Raw genomic sequence first — 14052 nt, forward strand, 5'->3', positions numbered from 1 at the left:
TAGCAGATCTGCTGGAAAGCAGGAGAGGGGATGGTGGAGTCCCCTGGGGCCGGAGCTTCAGGGAGAGCTGCCCTAGAAGGGGAGGTGGACCAGCTGCTTAAGGCAGTTCTTCTGGGGATGCCAGCATGGCCGAGTTTTAGCTGCCTTCCGGCACCACCTGCTGGCAAGTCCACGCATCACCACAGAAAGCAGGAAAAAAGATTACACACCTGCTCGCGGAGTAAGGCCCGGCTGGACAGAGTGGGCAGTGTAGCTCTCACCCAGGGCTCGAGTCTAATAAAAGCTGCTGAAGGGAGTGAGCACTAGCTCCCACTGCTAAGCAGCAGCCAATTCGTCTTTTAACCTTGCCTGCTTTTGCACCTGACCTGGACTGCCCTGCCTTCTCATATGCGTTGGAGACTCCCACTGGGTCTTGCCGACCCGAGTTGTGCAGGAGTCCTGGCAGTGATAAGAGAGAGAGGAGCTGCTTCTCCCGGGACCGGGGTTCCTGGCCTGAGAAACGGAACCCCTGCACCCGGCCCAGGGGCTACGCCAAGGACGGCCAAGGACGGTGCGGGGAGCTGGCTTAGAGGCGGCCTGTTACCTGGAGTGCACTTCCCACAGCTTCTGGCTCATCCGATAATCCCACACGGAGACCAGGCCTTCCTCGCCTCCGCTGACGATTTTCCAGTCGTCCATCTGCACTGCAGAGACTCCCAGTTGGTGGGCAGACAGCGACAGGGCGATTTTGTCAGTGCGGAGGTCGTGGATCCTCACCCTGAACACAGAGAAGGGAAATGGGATGCAAGTTAAAGCCCGAAATGACACATTCATCCCCAGTGGTGCTGGTCTATGCACAACGATCTTGTGAAAACAGAACATACAAAAACCCCTTTGGTTGCAAACATCTTAACTACCGGCAGGGACGTTGTATCCCCTTATACACGGTCACAGAGGCTAAGATGCACGAGGAACGAACTCGCTTACAGTGCTTGCAACTCTCTAGTCAGAATGACTTAAAAGCCCCTGGAACAAGAGAGACTCAAGAGAAATATGCTCTTTCTCTGCTTGACAGGAAAGACACCTGCCCTGAGCACAAGTCCGCTCCAAGGGAAGGTGAGCAGGGACTGGCGTGCGACGGTGCAGGCTGTCCCAGGGGGTAAGTGAGGTGTCCAGCACATAGTCGTGCCGGCCATCTAAGATTCTGTTAAGGGCAGGAGGTAAACCAGCCACACGCGTCTGCAACCCAGATCCTTACTTGGTTGGGAAATCAACACTTTTCTGGTATTTAACTTGACTCTCTAAGTTCATCAAATTGCTTGTTGAAATTTGAAAAGGGATGTGTGTCTATGGTTGACTATGTGGACAGTTGGCTGCCACTTACCTGAAGTCTCAAAGCAATTACTTTGTCATAATCTGAATTTAAGAACCTCTTTAAAAACTACCTCTTTACCTAAGAATATGCTGAATTTCTACATATGGACAAATTAGATAATGAGACAAATTTCTCATCCAGCAGAAACACCAACATAAATGTGGCAAAATTTCACTACAGGTGAATTTAACAGCCTCTGCGCTGCAAGTCAAGAAGGAAAAGACCCTACCACCCAGCAGGGAGCTGGACAAACCCAATGCTGACATGTTATGTGTGGTCCCGACAAGTGTTGAGGAGAGACGATCTGAAACACATTCTGTGTCCTAAACTCTCAGTTATGAGCATGCACACTCTAGATCTATTGTTTTGAGTTCTGAGGAACATTAATTTGAACCAAAAATTCTATATCCAGTGTAGCTACCAAGTTTAAATGCATAATTAAGATTTTTTGTTTTTAACAGGAAAAGACCCCAAATCAGCTACCTGTGGATTACTTTCTAAAAGAAAGGGATGTAGCAAAATCCTGGCAGAACATACAGGCCCTGGAGAGATGAATAGAACACTCAATGTAGCACCAGACCGACCGCTCAAGACCTAACATGCTTCCTGAGTCATGGATGCACACAGGACAAACCCACATATTAACAGTAAGTGCTCTGAATGGATCACAAAGTAAAACTCAACACAGCAGGACAAAAAGCTTTAGAATGACTAAGGGGAGAGTTTAGTAAATGTTTGGTAAAACTGCCAAAAAACTTAGATGGACCTAGTTTTTGTAAGTTTTTTTTTTAAGTAATTCAGTTTCTTGAGTCATAATCTACCCAGGTTTAAGCTGATTTTAAGTCTCCAAATTGAAAACCTAGATGAAATAAACAACTTTCTAGAAAAATGAGAATTACCCAAACTGGACCCCCCCCCCCCCGCCAAGGATAGAAAAGGCTACAAGGAGCAGGCTGTCCCACAAACAAGCTAAATGGGCCCATCCTGGAGGGAAGAGCCCAGGGACTCTGCACACCGCTCCACAGCCCAGCAAGGAAGGAGCACAGCTTCCCACGTCTGTCTGTGAAGCCAGCATTCTGTCCTCCCCAAAACTGACCATGACAGAACACTAGATCGGTATCAGTGCTCAGACCGAAATAAAACACAGAATTCATCGAGGATGTCTATTAATATAGTTCACCAAGTTACTACAACAAATCATGGATACTGAAACGTGAGGAGATATAGCACTTATTTCTAATGAAGGCTTTAAGAAACAGTGATCTGCTTTTACTAGTACCTAATTTTTAAAACAATGTGAAGTATAATTAGATACAAGAAAAAATGAGAAGTGGACAAGTTTATTAGAAATGACAGTCGAAGATAATTCAGTAATAACTCAATCAAATGAAATATGTCAAAATCAATAGCTATCTTAGGTACAAACCACTAGTTTTAAACAAAGATCTCACTTATAAAAGCGATTAAAGACAATACCCTATAATAACTTTCTCAACTTGGAGCTCCACCAGCTACACTGCATCAGAATAAATTCTAGATGGCTCAAAGAGTTAATTAGCTACAAGAATATTCAGAATAGGGAAGCCCCTTCTAAACCAAAAAACCTCAAAGTCAAGAAGGAAGATATTATAAAAGTGTTTTAAAATTTTCCTACATGGGGGGAGAAAAAGTCAAGGCAAAAATGATAAACTGGGGGAAATGTCTACAACAGAGATAACTGGCTAATTTCTTGTTAAAAAAATTCATTCGAATTAAAAGTAAAGATTTGCAACCCAATATTAAAATAAGAGAAAAGCTAAGAAAAAAAGTTCACAGGAAAATACTAATGGCTTTTAAACATGTGTTCACTGGTAATGAGAGGAATTATGAACTAAAATTACATTTGGATACCACCTGTTGCCTATCCATCTACCTGGCAAAAGTCAAGGATGGTAGTAAACTCGGTGAGACCCTTCATGCTGGGGAGCCTTGGACAGACAGGTACTTACGTATGCCTGATGTGAGCACGCCTCTTTGATCTGGCAATATTCAGCAAACAATATACTTTACTTTTGATCTGGCAGTTTTGCTTCTGGGAATTTATCTAGGCTGTATCTAATATGGATGTATAAAAATACACACACGGACATATAAGGCCATTAGCTACCGCACTGTTTTTAGTAGCAAAAGATGGGGTTTCTGTTTCAGACAACTCACTGACCCTCCCACTGAAAATCACTTAGTACTGCTGGATAAAGAACACCCTTTAAAATGCACTGCTGGGTTCACAAAGCTGGTGACGGGCCCAAGCTGGAAAGCAGCCTGGACAACCTGGGGTGGGGTAAGGCTTCTGGTAGGTGCCAACCTCAGGAACCAGGGCAAGATGGTAAGACTTGGGCCCACCCAAAACGGGGTGGGGAGTGGGAGTCAAGACACCTGCCTTAAAAAAAAGAGATAGCCACATAAAACTTCCGGAAATGAAAATACCACTCCTGAAATTAAATTCAGAAGAATTTGTGGATTAGACAATAAATTTGAAAGATAACCCCTCAGTCACATTTTTCATCTGTTTATCTGTGCTCCATTTTAGGTTAAGAGAAGCAAATGATAGAAGGGGACAGCTCATCATGGGGCAATATCTGTATAGTTAATGGCTGGTATTTTTCTAGAATTCATGAAAGGCATGCATACTCACACTCCATGAGCACTAATCAAAATGAGAATTACATATTTCTAAGTGTCCTACTGAAGTGACAGAAAGAGGTCCTAAAAGCAACCTGAGGAATGAAGCCATGACCGATGGAGGACTGGAAAGGGAGGGGCCAGGACTCTTGCTGCGCCCGTCAGCGAAGGCAGTGCGGGGCCACCACACGGGGGGGCCCCTCTGTACGGGGCCAGGGCAGCCCGGGGCTGTGACAGGTGTGGGCGTGCAGACACCCCGTGGAGGAGGACCGGGCTGCTCAGGAAGAGAAGCCTGGCTCCTCCGTTGTGCTTTTGAATTTAATGTGTAGGTTACCTGTTTAAGTGAAGCTGGAAAATTTTAAGATTTTGGGGGCGCCTGGGTGGCTCAGGTGGTTAAGCGTCGGACTCGGTTTCAGCTCAGGGCTTGATCTCAGGGTTGTGAGATCGAGTCCTGCATTGGGCTCCAAGCGCTGGGTGTGGAGCCTGCTTAAGAGTCTCTCTCTCCTGCCCCCTGCCCCCACTCTTTGAAAAAAAAAAAAAGGAAAGATCTTAAGATTCTGGAACAACACACTCGAACTGGTAACAGCAATAGCAGAACGAAGGGCATAAAGGCGCCCTTTCCTTCTAAGCGGAGACACTGCCGGGTTGTTTCAGAAACAGGAACTCATTCGTGAGGGGGGAGGGGGCACCCCGAGTTCTTCAGGGGTACGGGCCGTGCTGTTTCTTAAGCTGGGGGTGGATACACAGGCATTCCATGACTAAACTGGACACGGCTTACATACGCTCCCAGATGTATGCTTTGTTTCAGATAAAACTGGACTGGAGAAATACGTAGTCCCAGAACACGGAGAGAGACGCGCTCGTTCTTCCTGGCCAGTGCAGGGAACCATCTAGACCCCGCAGCGCGCCCACGAGCTCTGTGACTGGGGACGCGCGGCCCTCCCTCCCTCCCTCCCCAGGGAGCGGTCGGTCGGGGCCTACAGATGCGGGGAGAGCAGGGAACAGGCTCGGAAAACAAAAGTGTCCCTGTCAGCATTTAGAGCCGCTTGAGGCATGTGTGCGAAAGAGCAGTGGGAGAAGGTGTAAATGCTGTGAAGGGAGCACTGCCCGCAGGCCACAGCTGCACCACTCACTCAGGGCACCTTGTAAAGGACGGGCGCGGGGAGGACGAAGATTCTAGCCCAAGGACTTTTGTTAATAAGGGTCTATTTTGCTGGGGTGATTTTCATAAAGAGCTCCTCTGTTGAATATTTATACTCCATAATTTACAGTTTGGCTGTTAGGGAGACAAAGGCAAACACAAATTTGGTCCAGAAGTTCAAAGTTTGCCATCTGTTTTCCTATTGTATTTAGATACCAGCATGGATGGCTCCAAACAAAATAAACAAATACACCAAAAGATACAGCACTTGTGTATTTTACATCACTAAGGAAAACAAAAACGGGCCAAGAGAGACTTGAATTTCTCCGCCCAGGAAAAAAGGAAAAGCATTTATGACATCTCCTTAGAGAGGCATCACTCTGCTTTCTCGTCAACAGACGGAAATAGCACACCCTACGGTGTGCAAAGTCCACACGAGCCATTCAAATCCACATTACGAAACCGGTGTCTGCCTCGAGCATCTGACAGCGTGCGCCACCAACCTGAACCGTGTCCCTTGGCGAGGCGTGCAGCCTCAGCACTCCAATCAGAGACTCGATGCTGGGAAACAGGTAGCACGACAAATGGGCACAAAAGCCTGCCAAGACGACGGATTCCAGGGCCAGAAAGAAGCCAATGGTAGATATTGTGAATTCCTATCTAGCGAGTATTTCGTCAGCTTTGCCCGTTGAAGAGAAAAATAATTGGTCCGAGAGATGTAATTGTATTATGTTTAATATTCATGGTTGGGTTTGGAGGGCTGTTCCAACGCTCCCTCTCTCCAGCCCCTCTCTAGTGAAAATCACACCCTAGGAGTCGGCTCTAGCCTGCCAATTAAAATAAAAGACACCAGAACCTTCCAAAGACTCCAGCAGAGGAGCATCCATCTGATGGGCAGGAAAACGTGCTGGAACTGAGAGGGAGGCACGCTCTGGTTGGTCCTGTGTAAGAGCTTTGAATAACTTATTAGAACCCTTGCAGATGGAGCAAACACAACATTTACGCCCCACTCACTCTCTCTCGCACACCACCGCTTCGTGTTTGTCGGGGCCAGAAGTAAGCTCTGAGACTCTCTAGCTAGGGGTCATCACTCAGGGCTCGCCTCCCATTGGTTTGGATTAAATAGTCCTGAATGATAATAAGGCAAACTGTGTTTGATGGCAAAGATGAAGCCTATTCAGACTCTGGCTCGGCAGTTTCATTTAGAAGGACCTGAGCTAAAGCTATATTTCTATCCAGAAAATAGAGGGAACAAATAAGAAAACATTAACATGGAGCCCTTTTTTTTAAAGACCAAATTAATCAGAAAAGCTAGGTTTTTTTTGTTTTTTTTCAAGAAATCAATACATGATTCTGTTTTGTCCTGTTGAACCTGGGCTATTAGAGAATCTTAAATATAACCTTATATGCCAAAATCAATAGCTTTATCTCTGCAGCACTGACGATGGCCTCTGGTGAAGGATTCACTGTCAACAGCAACTAGAAGAACATACAGTTTTAAGTAGAACGAGCCAGTTTAATTTTCCAACTCTAGGCTCTCCTCGGAGCTCTGCATTTTAAAGCTGTATCTCTGAGGTTTGGAGTTCCCTTGGACTGCTCACTCGACCTTCCTGGCTGTTTCCTCAGTGGGGCGGCCCTAGATGGCCTTGAAAAGCTCTGTGAACATCTTGCGATCCCCAGCAAGCCAGTCCGTGATGCCACCGGGTGGGCGATCATGGTGACGTGTGTACCTCGCCCCCGAAAATAAGGCACATGATCCCACATTGGAAACATGGAAGTATTTACCTTATTTTAATATCCTTTTAGATTTTAAATTTTAATCAGATGACTATAAATAGAATAACTGCTCTATTTTACGGTCAGCTGATTTTCAACAATGGTGCTGACCAGTCCGACGGGGCAAAGGATGGCCTTCCGACAGAGAGTGCTGGACATCCACGCAGAAGAATGAGGGGGGCTCCGCCTCACAGCATATACAAACATCAGCTGTAACTGCATTGGGGCCTCAACGGGACAGCCAAAACTAGAATTCTGGGAAGAAGGCTTATATAAATCTTCGTGACCCCGGGCTAGGAAATGGCCTCTTTGGCGTGATAGCAACAGCACTAGGGACAGAACTAAACAGACGAATGGAACCTCATCAAAATTAAAGACTTCGTGCTGCCAAAGACGCCACCAAGAGAATGAAGGGACAGCCCACCGACAGGGAAAAGTACTTGCCAATCGTATATGATACAGGCTTGGCATCTGGAATCTATGAAGGACTCTTACAACTCAGTAGATAAAAAGACAAGTAACTGAGCTAAAAAAAAAACAGGCCAAGGATCTGACCGGACACTTATCCGACGAGGCCAAAAGCACATGAAAGGATGTTCAACACCATTAGCCACCAGGACGATGAAACTCAAAACCACGATAAGCTGCCGCTTCACACCCGTTACGCTACAGTTAAAGACCAGAGCGAGGACTGGTGAGGATGTGGGCAATGAGGACCGTCGCCCACTGCCGGTGGGACTGTCACATGGTGCAGCCACTCTTGAAGAGAGTCTGGAAGTTCCTGAAAAGGTTCAACATTGAGTTACCATATAAGCCAGCAATCCCACTCCTCAGTTTATAGCCAAGAAAACTGAAAACCTGCGTCCACACGGAAATTCGTACTTGAATGATACAGCAGTATTTGTAATAGTCAAAAAGTGGAAACAACCCAAGTGTTCATTAATTGATGAACGAATAAATGTGGTATATTCATACGATGGCATACTATTTGGCCATAGAAGGAATGAAGTAGTGATTCATGCTACAACGCAAGTTTAACTTGGAAACGTTAAGTGGAAGAAGCCAGTCACGAAAGGTCACATTTTATAGGATTCCGTTTATATGAAATGTCCAAAACAGATTCATAGAGACAGAAAATAGAACAGTGGTTGCCTGGAGCTGGAGGAGCCAGAGGGAAATGGGGAGTGGCTGCTAGTGGGTACAGGTTTCTTTTTAGGGTCATGGTGATGGCTGCACGACCTTGTGAATGTCGTACAATTTAACTTTGTGGATTGTACAATTTAAATTGGCAAATTGTAGGCATGTGAATTTATCTCCGTAAAGCTGCTAAAAATGTAAAAACTCATCTTGAGATTCCAGGGCGAGAAAGGCCGTGGGAACTGTTGGTGCAGTGTCTGTCGCCTTGGCAGCCCTCTCCAATCCTGACATAGGCCCCCACCACCAACTCCCACTTAGATTCTCCCTGCAGAGCACTGATGAGCTGCTCTGTTCCAGAGCCCCGATTTCATGGTAGGGAGTGAGCAGGACACTGATGAGGAGACTGAGAATAGACAGAATGGAAAGGGGCCTCCATTAAGAGAAAGTGGGAGTTCTGGTTCTGGCCAAGAATGAAGCCTGTTAACTGCCTGTCTCCTGCTGACCACAACCAAATCCTCTGGATGAAACACAAAGCAAATACCTGAGGACACTGAAGAGTCAACTCTGGGATGGTGGGCTGTGGAGGAAGTGGCCACATGGGGAATGGGTTTCCAGTTTTTTCCCTCTTCTCTCAGCCATGCCCCACGTATGAACTCCAAGAGTCGTGTGGTGGTGTAGGAGCTCATACTCCAAAAGAAACACCATCTTTCTGAAGAACCAAGGAAAAGGGCCCTTCCAGTCCCAAGAACGTGTGTGTTGGGGAAGGGATGTCTTTGTGGGGATTTCCCCCGCTCTTTTCTCTTTTGCTTTGTTACCACAGGGCTGCATGGTGGTAGTGAAACAGGCAGGGAAAACTGAGAGAAACTCTCACTTCTGGTCAGAGGCCCAAGAGAAAGGAGCCCCTGAAGGCTGGAAAGTGTCGGGATGAAGAGAGGAAGAAACTGAAGGAGCGCCCATTGCTGTTTGTACAAGACCCCCCACAGCCATCGGGCTCGTCTCTGAGCTGTGCGCAGGACCGCTCCCATGCAGTACAGCAAAGGCTGGGATTTCAGCTCACGCTGCCGTCTCCAGACGACCGGAATAGACATTTTTTTCTGAAGACTCAGAGATGGCCAACAGACACAGGAAAAGATGCTCAACACCACTTATCATCAGGGAAATGCAAATCAAAACCACAATGAGCTATGACCTCATGCCAGTCAGAATGGCTAGTATCAAGAAGAAGTAAGTGCTGGCGAGGATGTGGAGAAAAGGGGACCCTGGGCACTGTTAGTGGGCATGCAAACTGGTGCACAGTGGTGCAGCCACTGTGGAAGCAGTATGGGGGATCCTCAAAAAATTAAAAATCCCACCGCTGGGCATTTACCCAAAGAAAACAAAAACACTAATTTGAAAAGATACATGCACTCCTGTGTTCACTGTGGCATTATTTACAAGAGCTGGAAGCAATTTAGGTGTCCACTGATAGATGGATGGACAAAGAAGATGTGGTATATATACACAATAGAATATTCTCAGCCATAAAAAGTGAAATCTTTCCACTTACAACACGGATGGACCTAGAAGGTATTATACTGAGAGAAATAAGTCAAAGAGAAAAAGACAAATACCATATGATTTCACAGATGTGGAATCTAAAAAACAAAACAAGCAAACAAAAAAACAGAAACAGACTCATAAATATGGAGAACAAATTGGTGATTGTTGGGGGCGGGGGGGGCGGGGGGGATGAACAAAATTGTGAGGGAGATTAAGAGAGTACAATATTCCAGGTATAAAATAAATAAGTCCCAGAGATGAAAAGTACAGCATAGGGAATACAGTCAAGAATGTTGTATGGTAATAGATAGTAACTATACTTATCCTGGTGATAATGCATAAATGGCTAAAATTATTGGATCACTATGTTGTTTACCTGAACTAATATAACATTGTATGTCAGCTATACTTTAGTTAAAAAAATAAAAAACCATCTCAGACTAAGCCCTGAGTAACATTATGTGTGGGACAGAGCCAGAGAAGCATTAACAAAACCTTTGAAAATTGAGCTGACACTGGAATCACCAGCCACAGAAGATAAAACTTGCAGTCTGAACCTAACCAGGGTCACTCCCCATTTACAACAATCTTTTTTTTTTTAAAGGAGGCTCCACGCTGGGGCGTGGAGCCCAACATGGGGCTTGAACAGACGCTGAGATCAAGAGTCAGACGCTTAACCAACTGAGCCACCCAGACACCCCCTAAAACAAAAATCTTAACATTCTCCAGAGGATTATACAACAGGTTCCAAAGTGGACACAACATAATATTTCAAATGTCCAGGATACAATCCAAAATTACTTGACATACACCCCCCCACACCCCACAGAAACAAACCAACCAAAAAACCCCAGGAAAATGTGACCTACTCTTAAGGGAAAAAAACAAATAACCCAGATTTGGGGAATCATCAATAAAGGTAAAATGGTAAGAAAGAATGATGTTCTGAGCAGACAAACAGATCTATATGCAAATTTTGAACTCAAAAGATCTGAAATAAAAAATTCACTGGATGGGCTCAGTAGGGAGAATGGATATAACAGAGGAAAGAGTCACTGAACCTGAAGTTAAATTGAAGAGTTATTAAACAATCTGAAGGACAAAGTTTAGGGAAGAAAACGGAGAGAGAGCATCAGTGGCCTATGGGATAATATCAGAAGGTCTGACATCATTGAGTCCCAAAAGGAGAGGAGAAAGGGATTAGTGCAGAAAAAACATCTGAAGAAATAATTTGGTAGAAGACATAAATGCACAGATTAAATGCTCAGTGAACCCCAAACAGAGGTTAAACTAAACAACAAAGTGGCCTATTTCCTTCAGTCTTTCTCTTGGTAACCTATTCAGGCTTCTCGTAAGTGTTTTCATTCCTAAGCCATTAATTCATTTTGCCTTCATTGAGCAAACGCATACTTCCATTTAATTGAAAATACCACTGATCATAAGAAGCACCATTATTTTGTGTAACGTCTAAAAATGCTGCCAATTAATTTTAAGATGTCCTTATAAAGGACACGCCCTGATTGCACAGCTGTGAAAATGTAAAAAGGGTATCTTTGACTAAATACAAAACTTGGTGTCGAGCACTCACTGAGCACTGGACACTGGTGAGGAGAACAGACACGAGCGCACTCCTGATGTTACTCCTCGCTCTTCTCGGTTTAGCAGGAAAGGACAAAATGTGCAAGGGAGAAGCACAAGCCAACAATAACTATTTCCACCCTAATCATTCCCTTTGTCTTTATCAGACTCTGTCTTTTCTGGAAAGGGTGAGATGCTAGGCGAGCTATTCTTTTCCTTTAAATTTTAGCCTCACCGCCCACTGCCCCCCCCCCCCCCGCCAAAAACTCCTTACAAACTCCATGTTTGCTAATTTCCTTACATTCATGAAAAATTATTTTTGTCTTAACCTGGGACAGTTTTATGTATCTTTAGAGTCCACTTCATTCTCAAGTTACTGATAGAGCACTAAGAGACCGCAGTAGAAATTAAGTTTAAATAAAAAAAAAGGGGGGGGTTCCAGGTTTTTAAAATTGCATCGGCCATTAAGTGACAACCAAGTACATAGTTCTCTTCATAGTATTTGACCCCTTACTCCCACTTTCGAGATAAACCATAAGCTGTAAGAGCCTGTGCGTACATCTCTAATGAGATCCAACTCCTAGCCAGTAAGCCTCTGCTGAAAACACACGCACACCCCTTCCCTCTGCTAGATTTGAGAGTCTAGATTCCTTATGCTTTCTTTTTTCCAGATGTATAATTTTTTAACCCCTGTGTTTCAAATTCATTTTGCTTACACTACTATTCTGATCATAAGGAACGACAGCAAGCCCCTGACGTCCCAGCAGTGGTCAATCAGCCAGCACAGGTCTAGGACTGCCCTGATGAAACGCCACTCTGCATACCCCCCTTCTCGACTCCAAGCCACTAGTCTGTTCTTTACATCCACAGAGACAGAGGATTAAAAAACAAAACAAACCAAAACCACACCGTAACACTGGTTTCCTAACGTAACAGACTTCCCACGGGCAAATCTGCACTTGAACAGGACCAGAGAGCCATTTTACACAGGGCCTTTAGCTTCTCTTCTGGCAGCCCTGCTCCAGAGGACAAAGCTTTACGGAGTTTGAGGGTCTCCTAATGGCAAGATGCTGTTTGTTCAGCTGACAAAGGTCAGGACAGTCTGGCTTTAACTGTCCCCCTACAGTTGACTGGGCTACGTTATGCAGGCGGTAGAGGCCTCTTCTCTGGAACACTACGGTGGTTTCCTGGGAGCCTAGCTGTAGTTGAACACCCAAATGCTCATGCTGTAAACAAACTCTGAAGTGTAACCTACAACCCTAAACCCTTCCATTTGGATGCCCCCGAGAGCCCTCTGCATTTGCTCTCCTGGAAAGAGTAGGAGCGGCTCGGTCCCTGGGGGGGATCCTACCAGATAAGCGGGGAGCCTTTGTACGGCTCGGTCTGGAAACTACAACATGGGAGTAAACTGCAAACCAGTCAGGTTTCGTTTGCTGGGCCACATGTGGGGCCACTTACCAAGCCTAGTTTTTTGTTTTTTGTTTTTAAGAGAAAAACTGGACATACACTGAGGAGTTTAATTCTCGAGCTCAGAAATTATCAGCCATTTTAGGAAGCCTTGAGAAACAATTTTCTGTCAGTAGAGCACACTCACATTACCTTTCTGCTCTAAGGTAAGGGGGTAGCAGCGGGGTGAAGGTCAGGAGTTGAAAATATTATTTGATACGATAATTATTTTTGCAAGCTGCTGCACTGGTGTGGCCGAGGTCTGAGACTTGGCACACGGGAGTGCCCGCCTCGCGATCTGATCCCCCCCCACCGAGCAGCCCACCACCTGCAGCCCGCAGCCGGGCCGGGGGAGGGGGCGCTGGCAGACCCTTGCCTCCAGCCGTGCTACCTCTCTTCGGGGCACTGGATCAGACACGGAAGCTAACCAGCCAAAAAAAAAAAAAGACAAGGAAAAGAAAAGACAAGGGGGAGAGGGAATGGGGAGGGAAAAAGACCTACAATTTGGACTCAGAGAGTCTTTCAAACACTTTAATCCTTTCGTGCTGATGGTTCCTGGAGCGTCCGTGGCTGGCACTGGACCCTGCAGCAGGAAAATCCAACTCGACTCCCTAAGCCAAAGCGTTAGAGAAGACTGCTAATCAGCTAAATAGAAACTGGAATCTGTTCCCATCAAGTCCCTTTTTCCCCCCATCACCAGAGGGACACCATAGTGTTCTGAAATACACTCTTGACATCATTTGGCAGGCAACCCTATTCTGTTGAACATGATTCAGCCCTTAGGTTATTGTTTTTAATATTAGAAAGTGAGTTTTTAAATGCCAAACAAATTTTGCAGCAGGGGGACAAAAGATATTCCAAGGGGTCTCACTGGACCTTCCACCAACTGTGTCCACCAAATGGCTTAAAAGACCACCTTCCCATGGTGTTTCAGAAATGAGGCAGAGACATAGCTCTGTCCAACTATTACCTAATGCAAGACTTTGTTCTCCAAGTTCACAGAGACGGTATTTAAGGATCAGGCTGAACTGAGGCAGGCAAGGCTGCAGAGTGAAAACGTAGCCGTGCAAGCAGCAGAGGGAACGAGCGAGCACAGCGGAGGAGCAAAACCCCGGCACAAATGGCCAGGGCTAAAAACGTGGCTCTTCACTCACACCTACCTCCTGTCCATGTTGCCACTGACCATGAGGTTGGGAGGGCTGTCCCTGAGGTTGACGCAAGTGAAATCACCAAGTGCGTTGCCCAGCTTTGAGAGGCAGCGTTCTGCTTCCAGGCTGTACACCAGGATCTGGGAAGGAAGGAAGATATGTGGGTGTGTGGCTGCAGACAGCAGGCCTCCATCCAACACTTCTCGTTCCCGCCCCGTCACCCAGCTCCCCTTTTTTTTTTTTTTTTTAAAGATTTTATTTATTTATTTGAG

The 14052-nt window shown here is 45.7% G+C and overlaps 1 protein-coding gene and 1 long non-coding RNA gene across 2 annotated transcripts in view; one reads left to right on the forward strand and one right to left on the reverse strand.

The window, feature by feature from the left end:
* The window catches only part of FBXW8 (F-box and WD repeat domain containing 8), a 95793-nt gene that overhangs the window by 2550 nt on the left and 79191 nt on the right, over positions 1–14052 (reverse strand). Inside the window, exons 8-9 of the mRNA XM_081802130.1 lie at positions 13793–13920; positions 584–757 (exon numbers count right to left, since the gene is read on the reverse strand). Coding sequence (XP_081658256.1) covers positions 584–757; positions 13793–13920 — 302 coding nt within the window. The remainder of the gene's footprint in view (positions 1–583; positions 758–13792; positions 13921–14052) is intronic.
* On the forward strand, positions 923–11437 carry LOC145716845 (uncharacterized). Its single transcript, XR_014139784.1, has 3 exons — positions 923–1138; positions 1816–2001; positions 10213–11437. It is a non-coding gene; the product is annotated as an uncharacterized LOC145716845 (long non-coding RNA).

Source organism: Leptonychotes weddellii, chromosome 13 (genome assembly GCF_054177405.1).
Source record: "Leptonychotes weddellii isolate Sample4059 chromosome 13, ASM5417740v2, whole genome shotgun sequence".
NCBI lineage: Eukaryota > Metazoa > Chordata > Mammalia > Carnivora > Phocidae > Leptonychotes > Leptonychotes weddellii.